The sequence below is a fragment of the Balaenoptera physalus genome (genome assembly GCF_965194825.1).
Source record: "Balaenoptera physalus genome assembly, chromosome: 2".
NCBI classification, from domain to species: domain Eukaryota; kingdom Metazoa; phylum Chordata; class Mammalia; order Artiodactyla; family Balaenopteridae; genus Balaenoptera; species Balaenoptera physalus.
In genome coordinates, this window is record NC_138883.1 from 9,172,623 (window position 1) to 9,191,908 (window position 19,286).

General features: G+C 50.7%; 1 protein-coding gene across 1 annotated transcript in view; it reads right to left on the reverse strand.

Annotated features, from left to right (window-relative positions):
• TUNAR (transmembrane neural differentiation associated intracellular calcium regulator) overlaps nt 1-18,071 on the reverse strand; it is a 48,631-nt gene extending 30,560 nt beyond the window's left edge. Inside the window, exon 1 of the mRNA XM_082448314.1 lies at nt 17,748-18,071. Coding sequence (XP_082304440.1) covers nt 17,748-17,759 — 12 coding nt within the window. The 5' untranslated portion in view covers nt 17,760-18,071. The remainder of the gene's footprint in view (nt 1-17,747) is intronic.
• Nucleotides 18,072-19,286: the final 1,215 nt, after the last annotated feature.

Genomic DNA, 19,286 nt, shown 5'->3' on the forward strand with positions numbered 1-19,286 from the left:
AACCTCCACGTTACCAACAGGCTGTCTTTTTAAATCGCAGACTGGCTGGCGTGGCTTCCCTGCACCCAGGCTCGGCTGGCTCTGACTGCAGTCTGGCCAGGGCTCTCCACACTCTCCCAGACCTGCATCCACACTCCTGTGTCCATCCCCTGCCTGGGGCGCCTCCTTCCCTCCTCTGGCCAATGCTTCCTTCTTGCTCTTCAAGGCCCAAGTAAACACTTCTCTGGGGAAGTTTCCAGAGTCGCTCTGTTAGTCTCTGAGCAGTTCGTTCATTCTGCTAGTTCACCCATATCACAGGCTTGCCTCTGTTATAGATGGGACCCCATCCATCTCCCTCACCCGAAAGGACCCTTTTTTAGGAGTCAACAACCCGGAATCAAATCCCGCTCCTTTTCTTGCTGTCTGTGCCACTCTGGACAAGGCCCTGAGCTTCATTTTCTCCATCTCACAAGGTGGAGGCAATGGGAGGCTCGGGATTAAATAGTGCTGTCAGGCTCTGAGCCCAGTGCCAGCACACGTCAGTGTTTTGTTACTATGGTTAAGTGACCTCTGTGGGCTCCTTAATGCCCTCGGGTCCTCAGTGTGGGTCCACAGACCAGATCAGGTCTATGACCAAGGTCTTAGTTCTCTTAGGCAAAATGAAAACAAACCAAGAACAATGCATGGTGATTGGCTAATTAATTAGACTTAAATAAATGAATTAATGAAAAATAATTACTCTTTGAAAATTCCAGGAGTAGGGTTTTCCTATTTTTTCTTAATATTTATCATATGATGGTGGTAACAGAGGGCAGATTGGAATTTGGCAATCTCATGCCAATTCCTCCATTAAACAAATTTTCCCACCTGTGTATACCAGAAGGCTGGCAACTGCAACCCTAAACCATGAAATGCGGTAGTGAAACGCCACCCCTGCACGCCCATCCGGGGGAAACTTCCCAATTACAGGTGAGGAGAGTCAGCTCTCCCCACGTGACCCCACCCACCCAGCCACAGCTGCTTAGAACAGAAGACCCCACCCAAGCCAGGCCACTTAGCTTTTCTCCTGGGAATCTAGGCCCCCAAGGAGATGGAGTGAGTTGTGAGGTCACGCAGACATAAGGCTGAGGCTGTCATTCTGGGGTGACCATTACTGAGCCGTATGCTCAGAGGAGCAGGAAGAGAAAGCCAGAGTTGAGAGACGGGGGGAGAAGGGAGGAACCAGATGGTGAGACCTGGGGCTCCAGACAGCGGGGAAGGGAGACGTCCTGACAGCTGATGATGATTTTTCTGTGACCGTTTCTCCTTTGTGAAGCCAGACTTCACTTCTGGCTTTAGTTTTCATGAAATGTTGATTCCTTATCCACAATCTCCTAGTGATTATAATAACTCACGTGTTGATTTTTCTGTCTTTCTGCCCCTCTGGGTTCCACGAGGACAGACACCAGGTAGGACTTGTTGGCACACAACAGCTACTCAATGAAAAGTCTCTGGATGGATGGAAGGATGATTATAAGCCTGCTTGGGGAGGGGGTGTTGATTCTTGCCACCCCATGTGCCAATCAAGATGCAGGACCTCCAGGGCTTCCCTGGTGGCGCAGTGGTTAAGAATCTGCCTGCCAGAAGACCTAAATAGACACTTCTCCAAAGAAGATATACAGATTGCCAACAAACACATGAAAGGATGCTCAACATCACTAATCATCAGAGAAATGCAAATCAAAACTACAATGAGGTATCACCTCACACCAGTCAGAATGGCCATCATAAAAAATCTACAAACAATAAATGCTGGAGAGGGTGTGGAGAAAAGGAAACCCTCCTGCACTGTTGGTGGGAATGTAAATTGATAGAGCCACTATGGAGAACAGTATGGAAGTTCCTTAAAAAACTAAAAATAGAACTACCATGCGACCCAGCAATCCCACTACTGGGCATATACCCTGAGAAAACCATAATTCAAAAAGAGTCATGTACCACAATGTTCATTGCAGCACTATTTACAATAGCTAGAACATGGAAGCAACCTAAATGTCCATCGACAGATGAATGGATAAAGAAGATGCAGCACATACATATAATTGAAGATTACTCAGCCATAAAAAGAAACGAAACTGAGTTACTTGTAGTGAGGTGGATGGACCTAGAGTCTGTCATACAGAGTGAAGTAAGTCAGAAAGAGAAAAACAAATACCGTATGCTAACACATATATATGGAATCTAAAAAAAAAAAAAAAAATGGTTCTAAAGAACCTAGGGACAGGACAGGAATAAAGATTCAGACGTAGAGAATGGCCTTGAGGACATGGGGAGGGGGAAGAGTAAGCTGGGACCAAGTGAGAGAGTGGCATGGACACATATACACTACCAAATGTAAAACAGATAGCTAGTGGGAAGCAGCCGCATAGCACAGGGAGATCAGCTTGGTGCTTTGCGACCACCTAGAGGGGTAGGATAGGGAGGGTGGGAGGGAGACGCAAGAGGGAGGAGATATGTGGATATATGTATACGTATAGCTGATTCACTTTGTTACACAGCAGAAACTAACACACCATTGTAAAGCAATTATACTCCAATAAAGATGTTAAAAAAAAAAAAAAAAAGAATCCACCTGCCGATGCAGGGGACACGGGTTCGAGCCCTGGTCCGGGAAGATCCCACATGCCATGGAGCAACTAAGCCCGTGCGCCACAACTACTGAAGCCCTCGCACCAAGAGCCCGTGCTCCGAAATAAGAGAAGCCACCACAATGAGAAGCCTGCACACCGCAATGAAGAGTAGCCCCCGCTCACCGCAACTAAAGAAAGCCCGTGCACAGCAACGAAGACCCAATGCAGCCAAAAATAAAAAATAAATAAATTTATAAAAAAAAAGATGCAGGACCTCCGGCAACAACCCCGAGAGAAGTCATCTCTCTGTGCTGCCACCTCTTTAAAGCTTTCAAGGAAACAAGAAGTGAGAAAGCCAGAAACCAGAACCAGACAGGGGTGACTGCTCGTGGGCTTATGGGGAAGAAGCCCCTGCTTAAGTCCCTTCTCACAAGGAAGGCCCATCCCCGGTGAAGCGCCAGTGGAAAGAAGAGGCGCAGAGTCAGGGGAGCATTCTGTTCCCAGTTCTGGTTCTAGCCCAGGGGATACAGACGAGAACCTAGAGGTTCACGGTCCAGGAGAGGAGAACGGCCTGCAGAGTGGGGACTGGAATCGAGAGTGAAGGAGTCCCAGAGGAAACCGTAATTCAAAAGACACGCGCACCCCAGTGTTCACTGCAGCACTATTTACAATCGCCAGGGCATAGAAGCAACCTAAATGCCCATCGACAGACGAATGGATAAAGAAGATGTGGTGCATATATACAATGGAATATTACTCAGCCATAAAAAGGAACGAAATTGGGTCATTTGTAGAGACGTGGATGGACCTAGAGACTGTCATACAGAGTGAAGTAAGTCAGAAAGAGAAAAACAAATATTGTATATTAACGCATATATGTGGAATCTAGAAAAACGGTACAGAAGAACTGCTTTGCAAGGCAGAAATAGAGACACAGATGTAAAGAACAAACGTATGGACACCAAGGAGGGAAAGTGGTGGGGGGGGGGGGGTGGGATGAATTGGGAGATTGGGATTGACATGTATACACTGATGTGTATAAAATAGATAACTAATTTAAAAAAAAAAGAATGTGGGGCTTCCCTGGTGGTGCAGTGGTCAGGAATTTGCTGGCCAATGCAGGGGACATGGGTTCCAGCGTTGGTGCAGGAAGATCCCACATGCTGAGGAGCAACTAAGCCCGTGCGCCACAACTGCTGAAGCCCGTGTGCCTAGAGCCCGTGCTCTGCAACAAGAGAAGCCACCGCAATGAGAAGCCCGCGCACCACAAGGAAGAGCAGTCCCCGCTCGCCACAACTAGAGAAAGCCCCCGCGCAGTGACAAAGACCCAATGCAGCCAAAAATAAATAAATAAAACAAATAACTTTGAAAAAAGAATGTGCATTAAAAACAAAAGAGAGAGAAAGAGAAGTAGTACCGGTGGAGGGAGGAGAGGAAAGGAGAGGACGGGGAGGGAATGGAGGGCAGGGAGGGTAGGTGCAGGCAGGCCTGACTTTTCCATGAGATGCAGGGGGCACAGGGCTCAGGACTCACAGAAACGTTTCCGTTTCTTTTAAAATCAGAAGAAAAAAATGAACTTTTACTTAGAAGAAAATGCTTTGATATATAACATTAAAATATTCATCTTGGTATCAACTCAGTCATGAGATACAACTTTTAATACTTGTTGATGCAGAAATGTTCACGGAGGCAAAAGGGCCAAAGGGCCCAAGAAAGTGAGCAGAGGCCAGGGTGCAGGGGAGGGAGGCGAGGGCACGAAAGGGGAGGCGAGGTGGGGCATACGCAGGGTCTGCTCCAGCGCCTCTTTGAACCGAAAAGCAGACATGGGGCTCTTAGCAGCTTTGTTTGCTTCTTCCGGGAGGCACACCTGAAAGGGGGACGGAGTGTGCCGGGGTTTAGGGAGCTCCGGTCTCCCGCAGGGCAAGGTGGTCAGTGTTTATAAACGTCAGGGGGGTGACCGGATGTGCTCAGGATCCTATCGCCTGGGTCACACCCTACTCTGCCGCCTACCAAAGTCCACCCCCTGTACAAGCCACCTATGCTCTCCATGGTGGCTTAAAACGTGCCCCAAATTCTGCAACGCCCTTCCCATCAATGTGGGCTCCAATGTGGGCAGCCTTAGTGATTTGTTTCTAAGGGACAGAATATGCCGGAAGTGACTTTGTATGATTTCCAAGGCTTGGCCATAAAAGGCGATACAGACGGCTCTCCCACACCGCCCTCCCTCTTGGGACATGTGCACTGGAGCCCTGAGCCACGATGTAGGAAGTCCAGCTGGTCTGGCCCACCTTGCTGGAGAGACCACGTGGAAAGGCCGCACAGAGATCCGAGGAGCCTCAGCTGCACAGCCCCCCACACCCCCAGGCTGTGTGCGTCCTCCTGGGCCAGGTACCAGGCATGGAAGTGAGGAAGCTTCTGGATGATTCCAGCCACAGCCACAACCTGACTGTGATCTCACAGGCCTTCAGCAAGAACCATCGAGCTGAGCCCAGGCGGCCCCTGGACTTAAAAGATGACTAGTGTTTGAAGCCACCATTTGGAGGTGTTTTATATGCAGCAATAAATACTCTCTAAGCCTTAGTTTCCCCATCTGTAAAATGGGAATAAGAAAAGTAACTGCTTTATTGAGCTCTTGCTCAGATTAAATAAAATAGTCCATGGAAAGTATTTATTTAGCACAAAGTCTCCACCCAAAGTAAGCACCTAGTATATAAAAACTATGGGGCTTCCCTGGTGGCGCAGTGGTTGAGAATCTGCCTGCCAATGCAGGGGACACGGTTTCGAGCCCTGGTCTGGGAAGATCCCACATGCCGCGGAGCGGCTGGGCCCGTGAGCCACAACTACTGAGCCTGCGCATCTGGAGCCTGTGCTCCGCAACAAGAGAGGCCGCGATGATGAGAGGCCCGCGCACCGCGGTGAAGAGTGGCCCCCGCTTGCCACAACTAGAGAAAGCCCTCGCACAGAAACGAAGACCCAACGCAGCCAAAAATAAATAAATAAAAATTAAAGGGCTCTATTGATGAAAAAAAAAAAAAAGCTATGATTATCACTAATTGTTATTATTACGGCCATTGTACAGAAGAGAAAACAAGGTCCAAAAACGCGAAAGCAAATTGTCCAAGAATCGCACAGTGAGTTAGATGCTCCATGGCTTGACTCTGAAAACAGGTTCAACTAAAACACGCATGCCCCCCAGAAGAGGCTGTGACAGTAATCAAAATCTCATTGAAGAACTGCCATTCCCATCTGGAAGGGGTTAGGTCCTTGACCAGAAAAACAGAGGGACTGACGTCAGACACTCAAAATGTCTTCAGAATAATCACCCTGCCTACCTGCGTGGCACCCATACATTTTCTAAAACATTTAGCCTCCCTCCACATGAGGATAATATTTTTTAGCTCTGCTCTACTCTTCCATTAAAAATAAGTGTAAATAACGTGGTGAAACCTATGAAACCTGCCAGCAGGTAGATTACCTCTGTCCCAAACTGCCATAACATACGGGCCTCCCAAGATTATTTATCTAAAACATACATTTACCAAGTTTGGGGGTAATAACCTGGGAAAGTTTGCAAACAATTCCTTCATGTTCCTGAGGGCTGTGACGGACGCACTTCATGAACGGGAACTGTACTTATATATCTGCCTAATAAAGTCTTGAAGGTTTTACTGTTTTGAAGTCAGCCGGCAGGACTGACATCAATCAGCTTCTCACGCATTTGGGAGAACCTCCTTGATAAGGCGAAACACAGCCAGGAGAGACGGGTTGCTCCACAAGCTCATCAAACAGATCCCTTTCCACCTAGCACCCCTCACTCAGCCACTAAGAGGCCTGGAGCCACTCCTAGCACTAAGCAAGCTCTGTCCCTGGTGCTGGGGATGCAGGAACAGACAGTTGGGAGGAGACAGAGACACCGATGCAGATGCCAATGGCGGTTTGGGCTAGATTCGGGTACATCCAAGGAGCTTGGAGAGTCTGGGTGGCAGGCTTTCCTGGGTAACTGGTGGGGCTTTTCATGATACCCTGAGCTCCAAACGGACCTCAGCGTCAGTTCTTCCCATGCCCAGACGCTGAGAAGCATTCTGATTTGCTCTGATACTGTTCTCTCCTTGCATCAAACATCCACACATGCTTCAAAAACGAGCAAGTGAAGAAAGGGCCAGAGATCTAGGGGTATTCCCAGCCCCCTCCAATTCTGGTTGCCCAGGACCCTGGCTCTGGGCCTGGCTTCCAAGAGGAAGGGCAAAGGAACAAGAAGAAAGCCACATCCTCTGTGACTGGTTGGGGACAAAGCAGTGTGAGTACAAACTGTCCATTTCCACATGGACTTCCGCCAACACTGGGCACTGGCCAGCTTCAAAGATCATGACCAACTCCAGAATGACTTGATGCCCTGCTGGGTTCCAATCCCACTGTGTGACCTTGGGCCAGTTGCTTCTCCTCCCTGGGCCTCAATTTTTTGACCTATCAATGGGGCCATTGAGAGGGTGGAGCTGCATCCCTTTCCCGAGCCCACATTCTGGGGTGGTGAGCTCTCCAGCAGGCGGCAGCTCTTCAAACTGCCCGGGATGCTTTGCCCTTGGCATGATTTTGCAGTCAACCTCTCCTAAAGAAGGCTCTTTTCCAGGGCCAAACTCCCCAGAAACAGCTAAGAATTTGCCCACTGGACTATGGAACATGCCTTTTCTCTCCCTCTCCTTCTCTTAGCAATGAGAAGGTAGAGGACCCCTGGGACCCTCTTCCTTGTGTCCACCCCACTGGCTCTGCAGAAGTCACCCATCCCACCGAGCATGTTGATTTCAAAGTTAACGATCAGAATGGCATGGGCTTTGGTTCCTGAAACTGACCCCTTTCCAGCCCATCGAGCCCATTGCTGGGGGAAGCTCAGGGAAGCTGGCCGGCGAACGCATGCCCTGGATTCTCTCAGCTGTGTTTGTAGGTCTGGGAGCATTGTTTTTAGGCCAGGAGCAGCCTGAATCCGTTTGCAGGGGTGCAGGGAGACCCACGGCTCAGTGAATCAGGCTGGGACACTGCCTGCTCCATTTCCCGTTGGCCGGAGTCCACAACGGCTGGGCAGCAAGTGCTACAGCCAGTGGCCACCTCGCTTCCGCTCCGAGTCCGGCAGGGTCAGTGGAGCTGGGGTCTGGGCAGCGGGGCCTGGAGGATCACTCAACAGAAACAGAGCAGTAGACACAGGGCATCAGAGAAACAGGGCCTGGAGGTCACGCCCCAGACAATCACGCTCATCCTGCACAGACGACGCCTTTTTTTTATACACCTTTTAATACATTTATACTTTTTACACACCTTCACCATAATACAGACATTACAGGGGAGCAGGAAGCAGGACCACCAGCTGTCTTGTTAAAGCCCACACCCTCACACAAGCACTTCCCATGGCTCCCCATCACCTGTGAGACACGGCACCCTCCTTAACCTGGCACTCCAGGCCCACTCCCACTGGGACAGGACTGACGCACCTGTGCTCCAGCAGCCCGACGCTACAGCCCTACACCACCTGCTCACCTACCCGATGGTCCAGCCTCTGCACATTTGCTCACACTCTCCCTCCTGCCTGGAATGCCTTTCGCCCTCATCTCTGCTTGACAAATTCCTACTCATCTCTCAAGGCTCATGCCCCCACCCTCCCCCATCCAAAGCCGTCGTTCCCACCTTTGCCTTCTCGGGGCATGTCAGCCACTCTAATTAGCTACAGGGTAGTTACGCGTTTCCCCAACTGTCTCTGAGTCTATTGAAGACAGAGAGCATCTTTTTTTCCCTGTATCCCCAAACCATCCTACCTGATGGCCTCTCAGTGACGGCCTGGTCCACGTGTCCACTGCAGGAACCTGTGAGATGGATGCTAAGAGTGAAAATGGTTCTTTCCACGAGATTCAAGAAGCACCTACCATGCGCAGGACCCAGTAGGGTCTGAGGTTTTCATGGCCTTTTTCATGCGATACACTGCCGGGCAGGCTGGCTTCAAGGGACCCTGAACTAGTGCCATGTGTTGACTTGTCTAAGACACTCTTTACGTCTTAAATCTCTATACCAGGTTATGCGGTCAGGTCTCCTTGGAGGTGAATCTTATGAGATGGTCCATCTCTCCCTCCTACTCGGCACACACTCAATATTTCTGAGATCGGTTTGCTTCACCCGGGCCCCAGGAGAGCCACTCCTGAAAAACAGGCCAGAGCTCCTCTTTCTCGGTGGGAGAAGACAGAGGCCAGAGGACTGTGGTCCAGGCCTCCCTGTTCCATCTTTATGAAAGCAAGAGCCGGAGTTGGAGACGAAACCAAGCAGACCCCAGAGCCGCTGCGTCTCCCGTGTACGGCAGGCCTGCAATGATGCCTGGACACAGCTGCTGCCCTGGGAATGTTTGTGGACGGAAGAGGAGGGATGGCAGGGCCCCCGGGGTTAACTGTGGCTGAAGAGACATCCAGCCTAAGGGGAGGGGATCAGGGTCTTTCTAGAAGATTCCTCTGAAAGAGATCTCCAGGCCCACTTCAATGATCCCGTCCAGTGATGACTCACCCCATAATATGGTGCTCTGAATTAAAGGACTGCTCCTAAAACAGCGTGTATTTGGTGGAGGGCCTGGAAGCTGAGACTGGCCCCAGGGAGCGTGAGAGCATCCGTCTGTACAGGGTTTCAAAGCAGTGGGGGGACAGAGAAGAGCAGCTCCTTGGGGCTGTTCCCCACCTGCTGAGCCCCCTTCCTTGTCGGTCCCCAGGTCCCATGGGCTCACAGAGAGTGACCGGGCTCTCGGGCAGCTGTGTGGGTTTCAGGAACGGCATGAAGCAGGTGTGGCTAGAAGGGGAGAAGCAAGGGGAGGTGGCAGGAGTGGAGGTCGGACCCAGGGCCAGATTGTGCAGGGCCCTGGAGGCCTTGCCAAAGTCGTTGGCCATTGCTCTCAGGGACACTGGCGAGCTCTGAGCAGAAAAGGTCATGGTCCTTTAGAAGGCTCCCTCTGGGGGCCACTGGAAAGCAAACTGTAGAGGGCAGCAGGGAAGCAGAAAGAGCAGGAGAGAAGAGAATGGCTTGGGCGGAGGTGGGGAGAGTGGCCAGCATGGGAGGGGGCGCCATATTCTGAGTATTTTGGAGCAAGAAGGGGGATGAGTGATTAACTACCTATAAGAATCAGTGGTTCTCGCATTTTTATTGCTCCTAAGAATTACTGGGAGGGTGCTAAAAATACAGATTCTGGGCCCCTACCCTCTGAGGTTCTGACTCAATAGGTCTGCCACAAGGCCCAGGAATCTGCATTTTAGCAAGCTCCCCAGATGCTTCCATGGAAGTGGTACCTGGATCCCGCTTGGAAAAAACCCTGCATGGCTCAGTCCTTGCACTTCACAGCCAAGGGAAGCCAGTGGAGGGCCAGAGTGGGGCAGAGGCTTGTCCCCAGGTGCCCAGGTGAGACAGGGCTGACAAACAGGCCCCCTCACTCCCAGGCTGGGCCCTCCTCACTGGCCTCCTTGCTCCGCTGCAGATTTGGAATGGGCCCTAAAGGGCAGTGGTGCCGTGCCAGGCCTACAGGAACAGGAGCCATGTGTGGATACACTGCAGCTGTCTGTGGTCCACCACTGCAGCCCCAATGCCCTGCAGTGCCTGGAACAGAGCTAGTGTTCAATGGATTTTTGTTCTGCTGTTGACAGTCAACCCCTGTCCGATGGAAGAATGACCCCAGTGATCACCAAAGTGATCGGGCAGGACCAGGGAGGCACACCCAATGGAGGAGAGGGCACCATGCCTGGACAGATGGACAGAGCAGCTCTCCAACTCCACAGGGATATCCCTGAGCAGGCTTATGACAACCTCAGCACCTATAGGAAATCTTCGGACCGATGTTGATCTTGTTGGTAAAACTGAGAAAAGTCTCAACACTCCCTTTTAGAGAACAAGTGTATTCTTCTACTCCTGCTTTCTGGGTGGAGAACACGGGCTTCCATTTCTACCTTTAATGTTTAACACTGTAAAGCCGGGCTTACTTTTTCAGAAGTTTTCAACAAAGCCCTCTCAGCAAGTTAATGGGACTGCACGCACTCATAAATCATTTTCAGCTTATGCACGATGCTCTCAAGGCACATTCACTTTATTGAAAAACAGAAGACTTAGCTCCCAGAGAAATGGAAATAAGAACACAAATAAACAAATGGGACCTAATGAAACTTACAAGCTTTTGCACAGCAAAGGAAACCATAAACAAGACGAAAAGACAACCATCAGAATGGGAGAAAATATTTGCAAATGAAGCAACTGACAAAGGATTAATCTCCAAGATTTACAAGCAGCTCATGCAGCTCAATAACAAAAAAACGAACAACCCAATCCAAAAATGGGCAGAAAACCTAAATAGACATTTCTCCAAAGAAGATATACAGATGGCCAACAGACACATGAAAGAATGCTCAACATCATTAGTCATTAGAGAAATGCAAATCAAAACTACAATGAGATATCATCTCACACCGGTCAGAATGGCCATCATCAAAAAATCTAGAAACAATAAATGCTGGAGAGGGTGTGGAGGAAAGGGAACACTCTTGCACTGTTGGTGGGAATGTAAATTGATACAGCCACTATGGAGAACAGTATGGAGGTTCCTTAAAAAACTACAAATAGAACTACCATACGACCCAGCAATCCCACTACTGGGCATATACCCTGAGAAAACCATAGGTCAAAAAGAGTCATGTACCAAAATGTTCATTGCAGCTCTATTTACAATAGCCAGGACACGGAAGCAACCTAAATGTCCATCAACAGATGAATGGATAAAGACGATGTGGCACATATATACAATGGAATATTACTCAGCCATAAAAAGAAATGAAATGGAGGTATTTGTAATGAGGTGGATGGAGTTAGAGTCTGTCATACAGAGTGAAGTAAGTCAGAAAGAGAAAAACAAATACAGTATGCTAACACATATATACGGAATATAAGGAAAAAAAAAAAAAAAAAAGGCCATGAAGAACCTAGTGGCAAGACGGGAATAAAGACACAGACCTACTAGAGAATGGACTTGAGGATATGGGGAGGGGGTGGGGTGAGATGTGACAGGGTAAGAGAGTGTCATGGACATATATACACTACCAAATGTAAAATAGATAACTAGTGGGAAGCAGCCGCATAGCACAGGGAGATCAGCTCGGTGCTTTGTGACCACCTAGAGGGGTGGGATGGGGAGGGTGGGAGGGAGGGAGATGCAAGAGGGAAGAGAAATGGGAACATATTGTATATGTATAACTGATTCACTTTGTTATAAAGCAGAAGCTAACACACCATTGTAAGGCAATTATACTTCAATAAAGATGTTAATAAAAAAAAAAACAGAAGAATTGTCAATATTGATCATTAAAAGACGATGGCCATTATCATCGATCTTCTGAATGAAAAGGAATCAAGAATCTTTCGGGGGGCGGGGCGGGTCACACAGAGGCCAATGTAACTTGACTGGTTTATCTGTGGCAGAACGAAATGGTCTTGGTCAGGATCCCAGACTGTATTAGCAGACATAGGCTCAAAACCTGGGATGATGGAAAAACAGGAGGCCCTGGGCACTCCTTACGTGTGCTTCTGCTTGGGGACGCTAAATGAGGCGTATAGAGTGGCTCATCACAGTTTGTTGAGAAACTGAACCAGGTGAGAATACACAGAGCCTCCCAAACACCCCACCTGACCTGTAAGTCTGGTTTCAACGATGTTGAGGGCAGAAGCATTCAGCCTAGCAAATACTAAGGCAAGCCCTCGAAGTCTACCAGAAGGGTTTTTAAAGGTGTACGCTTTTAAACCCATGTAGAGTCTCATTTACACTTGTCACAAGCCACATATGAAGACAGCATGAAATATATAAAATCCTTTAGTAAATTTAGTAAAATTCTGTGCTTCTCAATGCTGGAAATGGGTGTTAAGTCATTTCTACTTACTAGGCCCCAAATAAGTGTTCACAGGAATCACAAATCAGAGGCCAGGGACTTCACTGCCCTCTTGCCTAACCGCCGATGCCTCTGTAAGGCCACTTTTGCATTCTCTGCCATCGACTAGCCAAAGGTACTAAAAATCTGGCCCAGAACTGAAGCTACCAGGAATCTGTTCTCTCAAGGCTTGGGGGCAAAGGGTACAAACTCTATGGGTCTCACTAGGGACATGCAATGTAATTTCTCATTCACCATATCGAAAAATTGTGCCGGCTGCTAAGATGTTTTGGTATTTTACAGATGACAGGTGAATCACAATTGAGTTTTCCAACTCATTCTGTCTGCTTTTTCTCATTAATCACCTTTCATGAAACTCGAAGCTCTTGGCACAGAAGCCATTCAGGAATCCAGAAGAGGTGGAGGGTAGGTCCGTTTTGTTAAGACATCACTCCTGTGACATGGGCAAGGCCAACATCAGAGCTGGAAGGAATTTAAACTGCTGGCGAAGACAGCCAGCTTGAGTATCATTACTAGAACGTAAGGAAGGGTGATTTCAATGACTTCCCTTTACCTAACTCTGCAAATTGTGTGTTGCAGACAGGATTCTGGAATCTTCTGTCCTGGGTATGGATGAGACTCACCCAGATTTGTAGAGCTATCAGCAAAGACGGCAGCAGCTATACTAACGTGGGTGGACTTGCGCAAGCTCCACGAAATATCTGCTGTGACGGCATCTCTATTTGGGGGCTTGAAAAGTTCTTGAGACTGACCATTCCTCCTCTAAGTCCTGGAAATTCTTAAGAGCTGTAGGTAAACCTTTAAGTTCCTGTATATGTTCCTCCCACTTCTTTCTCTAGTTTGCTGTCTGGGGGAGGATTAACCCGTGTGGCATGCTGGAAGAGGAGTCACGCTCTTTCCGAAAGCTTCTGTTACATAACTTTTATTCTGTGTCCCTTTTCGCGAGGTGCAGGCTGGCAACGTCTTCCAAAACATCCCACGTGCCAGCCTGCGGTCACTTCCCGTAGAACTTAGGGTGACATGGCACCTAAGGAGTTATTTTAGCTTCCCCCGAAGAACTACCAACACTAACCCTTGTAGGGTAACACCTGGCTTATTTCTGAGTATCTTTCAAATCTAATACATTCGACATAGAGTTCAAAGAAATCCAACATTTTGGATTCAGAAGTCTCTCAAGAGCCAAATCACCCCCATATGTTATATACACCAAATCTTTGGCATGCCCTCTCTGTGCCATAGTGTTATTTAAAAATTCGGGAAGAAGGACGCAATTTGGTTTCCAGACACGCTGCAGCATCAGTGGACGTGAAGTGTGGCAGGTAAGGGAAGGATGCTTTCAACCCCAGCAGAATGCACTTGAAATCGTGCTTGTTTCTGCCGTTCAATAACCGTGCGACTTTGAGCGACACACTTCAGCTCTCCAAGCTCAGGCTCCGAATCTAGAACAAGGGTTCGTAAGATCTACTTTGCAGAGCCGGGGGGACAAAATGTTTAAGGACTGGTGGTTCCTTTCTCCCATTCTCTTTATCTGATGATGACTGCAGCTTCGCTAGGAAACCTGACCTCTGACCACAGACTATTTAAAGTGTGACAAGCAAGCCTGCCCAGAGAACCCGGCAAAAACACCACTGCCAAATCTACGAACTTCTCACCATTTTTCAGCTTCAGCTGAATTCAAGGCTCTAATTAAAGTACTTTCCATTTTCAAAACAACTGCAAACAGTAATTAAATACTTCCCCTCCTACCTTCCAGGAACAGCCCAAGACTACGGCGAAACCTCCATGTCCCCTGGACCTCGAGCTATACAGCTAGATGTGACATTTCTCCTACCCCGTTGACCCAAATTACATAGTGGCTCCTGTGGCTCCTGCCACATGGACCCTAGAGAGGGTCCTGGCTCAGCCCTCTCCGTTGTGTGCCAAGATGCCACCCGCAAGGTGCCATGATGGGAAAGCTGGCATTATTGCCTTTAAGATGAAAAGTTCTTTCATCACACAGGGTAGAGTCCCTGCTTAGGATAATCAATACACTTGTTTATAATAACCAGTTCTTTACTGTTTATACAGATGTTTAATTGAAAATGTTATGTAACCTTAAAGCACAGGGCACTCTGGAGCTATTAATAACCAGCTACATCCAGATTCCGAGGACTCTTCGGGCTTAGAGTAGGAGGGGGTCTCCTGGCACTAATATATACACATGCACATGAACACGGGGAACATACAAACATACACACTCATTGCACAGATGTAAATGAAGACCCCAAGAATGGAGATGACTTATCCAAGGTCACAAAGCTAATTCACAGCAGAGCCAAGAATAAATCCCAGGTCTCCTGGCCTCTGGAGGATGTTCCTTTTAGAGAAAAGGAACACGCCCCATAGGTACCTGCGTACATCCTTAACATTGCACAAATGCTGCAGTATCCGAAGTGGGTTCTCACAATGCGGGGCTTGTCAGCTCTGATCAAAAGAGTTCCTGGTCTAGACTCCTGAGTTAGAAATGGGATGCCCACCAGGGAAACGTCTCACTGTTGTCATTCATTTGTGATACATACCCCTCCTGCTCTCCCAAGAGAAACATGAGGCACCTAGAATATACCTGAACATGAAGCCATTATATATGGTGTGGAAGAGGTCAGCTTTAGCGATCTTCCACAAAAGAAGTGGGTTTAAGACAAAACAGAATCGAAAAGGGAGACTTTTTTTCTCAATTGCACACTTTCACGCCAGGAGGGTAAAAAAGAGCAAAAAATAAGAGAGAACTGATGAATTAAACACTGACTATGAGGAGCAAGAGTAATATTTTTCTGTGTAATCAGGCTCTGGGTAGCAATAGTATGATATGTGACAGAAAAACTGTTCTCTCATAATTACATTATCATTTTCAAAAGTAACTTCATGAAGATTGTTTCTCTGCATTCATTTTTATTCAAAACCTCACCCGTTAGTCATGGGGAGCTAAAACACACAATGCTGGTAGATTAATATGTCCACACAAGATGCATTACTTGCCATTCACAGACCCCATGAGCTTGTCAAAAATGAAAGCTTTGCTCTGGTTCTGTAAATATCATACAGTCATAAAACCCGCTGGGAGCTTAGTTTCTGGGAAAAAAAGGTGGGACATGCCCGTTTCATTTGAGATTCAGTAACGCTTTAAAAGGTTCATTGATCCACATCTTTAAAAGACCTATAACAACCCCCTTAAGGGCCCATAGGTCAAGTGGATGAATTTAGCAGTAATCAACAGGCAAAGACTAAGCCAGGGTCTAAACATCCTCGTGGCCCCCCTTCCTTGTGACAGTTCCTCTATTACTGCTGAGAGAGGCTCCACCCTTCCCTAATATAATCAGCAAACAATGGAGAGAGGAGAGTCTAAAAATCACTTTATTTACTTGCTTTAATTGTTTAGGCTGAGAAGGTTTTACCTATGCAGCTATGACAGATTCTTTCTGAAAGGAACAGGCAGGCTCACCAGCTGGTCACTTTCGAGCCGGCTGGACATCTAGTTGATGCGTTGTATTTCATCAGTTCTTAGGGGTCAATGTCATCTCTCTGAATGAAATGCCTAACCTGTCCCATGAACCCAATCTGGCACGTTGGGGCATTTTATAGCCACCATGCTTTAGCCCAATAAATAATCCACTAAAGCACTGCCCAGGCTTCACCTCCTTTGGGTGGAACCTGAATTTTGCAGCTCCCTCGGGCACCATATCCTCCTCTTGGAAATCAACAACCTATTCGACCAACAAGCTATCTGTCCACATGTGTGGGTCTGATCAGCTCACACCCCCTAGCTCCGGCCTGTAACCCCCTCTTCTGCCACTCGAACAATCATTTCACTGGAAGGGATCTGAGAGTTCATCCACTGTGACCCGTCATTTCACTGACAGGGAAACCGATGGCCTTTCCCTGCGCTGACACCAACACCGTCCGAGTCCTGCAGACCACCAAGCTCAACACTTGGTGACTCAACCGAGTAAACAAGCCACTCAGACCAGGACCAAATGATTCCGCGTGGCTTCCCCTTTCAGGGTCGACCTAAATGCACCTAAGCAAACAGTTAAGAGCTACAAAACCAGAGAGTTGGGGGCAAGCTAAGGCCTCCTGTCTACATTAAACCGCCCCCCCTCCTTTTCTTCTGGATTGAGATGTGGGAAGTTCTGCTGACATGGAGGGTTGGCAAATGTGAGCCAAGATAAAATTTCGGGCAGGGTTGGTTCCGACACAGTGGCCATCTGGGACCAGCCTGTTAAGTAACCATCTCTAAGACTTACACAACCAGGGGCAGGAGCTTTGACTACTCCTCACCCCACAGAAGGGTTTACCACATGGTTCTGAGGCCGAGCACGTGCCGGGCACACACAGCATAGAAGAGGCACACAGGAGGATCTGAACTCTGCCCTTTCCCACCTTTCAGAGGCCTGGGAGAAACAGAATCCCAGGAAAGAGAACACCCAGGGGAACATATCCTCCTCCTCCCTGAACAGAAGCGGCCGTGCACTTACAGTTCACATAAGGGTGAGCAGCTATGTGATGGAGGGATGGGCAAAAAAAAAAAAAAAAAATGCATGCTACCAGCAATTTATTTCATCCAAGCAGATACTCATCAGCACAAGTATTTTCACACACACGCAGTAACTCCAGACGGAAGCAGTTAGTAGAAGAAATGGGACCGGTGTGTTTGTTCCAAAGGATCAGCTCGAGGGAGAGGTGGAAAAAGCACCCTGGTTTCCAATCCTGGTCTCCCTGGCTTGCGCTTCCTGGCCCTGTGACCTTGATTAAGTCATTCAACCGCCCTGGGCCTCAGTTTCCTCATCTGAGCCAGAGAGGAAGGGAAACGCACTTCCTCCGGTGGTTTGGAGACATACTACCCAGCACAGCCTGGACACCAGTTTCGAGGTCACTATATATGAGTCGACTGCCTCCACAAATGAAGAGTCTGAACCCAGGTAGCATATAGCATTATGGAGACCAAACAGGTCTCCTCCTGCCTGCGTGTCAAGCCCGCATCTGCCTCCCTGATGGCCCAGGAAAGCACCAGGTCTCGAAGGCGCCCGGGCAGTTCGGCCTCTAGGCAGGGTTTGGGGAACGGGGGAATCCAGGGGTTCAGTAAGAAACGCCGCAGGCTCTGGGTGGGGGCCGAGCAGGGGGCTCAGAGGCAGCCTCCGGGGCCGGGCGAAGGGGCTTTGTTTCCGCGGCGGAGGGCCTGGCTTACCGAGCAGTGCATCCGGAGGCGGGCGGGGGGCGCGCGGGGCACGCAGCAGAGCCACGGCCTGGCCCGGGCCCGGGGTGCCTGAGCCGGAGGAAGGCGAAGAGGAGGAAGAGGAGAAAGAGAAGGCTGCCGCCGGCTCCTGCCTCATTCTCCCGGGCAGCGCCGATCCGCTGGCCGCCGCCAGCTGGGGCTGGCCGCCGGGCGCCGGACCCCGCGCGCGCGGCTCATGTCCCGGTCCGCCGCTCTCGAGGTGTGCGCGCAGCCGGGTAGTCTCCGGGCGGCGCCCCGGGGCTCCTCATGCCCCGCGCCGGGGCTCGGCAGGAGGACCTCGGGGAGGCAGCGCGGAGGAGAAGAGAGGAAGAGAGAGCATGAGAGCGCGCAGAGCTGCGCCCCGCGGGTCCGGGGGTGGCAGGCACCCGGCAGGACCGCGCCGCCCCACCCACCGAGCCGCTGAGCCCCGCGCCGCGCGCCCGCACGGTGGGGCGCAGAGCCCCAGAAAGTTTAGCACATGGCCGGTCCGGCGGCCGTGGTGGCGGGAGCTGCCCCGCTCTTCCCGCTCTCCCTCCTCCCCGCCCCAGCCCCGGCCCCCGAGAGCAGCTTACCGGCGGACGACGGCGGCCGCGATAGCGGGGCGCCCACCCGGCCGCGCGCAAAGCTGTGCGCACCGGCTGGGAAGGAGGAAGGGGCTGGCTGCGCCGGGGTCCCTGCAAGGGAGGGGCACCTCGGCGGCGGCGAACCGCGCGGGTTAAGGCGTTCTGGGAGGAGGCGGCGGGCCAGCCTGGGTCCGCAGGCCCGGACGGAGGAGGGTCCGTGCGCCCCCCGCCCCCGCCCCGCAGCGCCGCTGCTGACGACGCGCCTGGGCTTCCCCGGCCCCGGGTCTGCGGAGCCCGCCCTGTTACCTAGCGACTCGCTCTGGGGAGCCCACGCTGACGCGCGCGACTGGCGGGGCTGCGGCAGCCGAGGGGAAGGGAGGGGAGGGGAAGGGAGGGGAAGGGAGGGGAGGGGAGGAGAAGGGAGGGGAGGGGAGGGGAGGGGAGGGGAGGGGAGGGGAGAGGGAGCTCCGGCGGTGGGGGAGGACGGGTGGCTGCAGCCGGAGCTCCTCCTTCCGCCTCCCCCTGTGCGTTGGGGAGGGGGCCCGGGGAAGACGTCCTACAGCACAGCCCTGGAGTATGGGGGTCGGGGGAAGGCCCGCACCGGGGTGGGGGGGCGGATGGGGGAGGCGCGGAGATGCGCCTTTCCCTTAACTAGGGATGCAGCAGCAGGTGGCGGCGACGTGGCCCGTGGAGGCCCGGCGCCTACAGGCGCGCGGATATGGGCCCGGCCGGGGCGAGAGCGCGAGGAATGTGGCAGTGGGCGCGTGGGTGTGTGTGAGACACGCTCCCACCCACGTGGCGTAGCTGGGGACCCGAGGACGCGAGTGGAAGAGGCGCCTCCTTCCTCTGGTCTCTCTCACTCCTTCCTGGACATTTTGCTCCTGCGCTGTCTCTTCATCATGGAAGCCCAGGTCGCCCAGCTCGCTTTTCTGAGCTCCTCCTTCCTTCC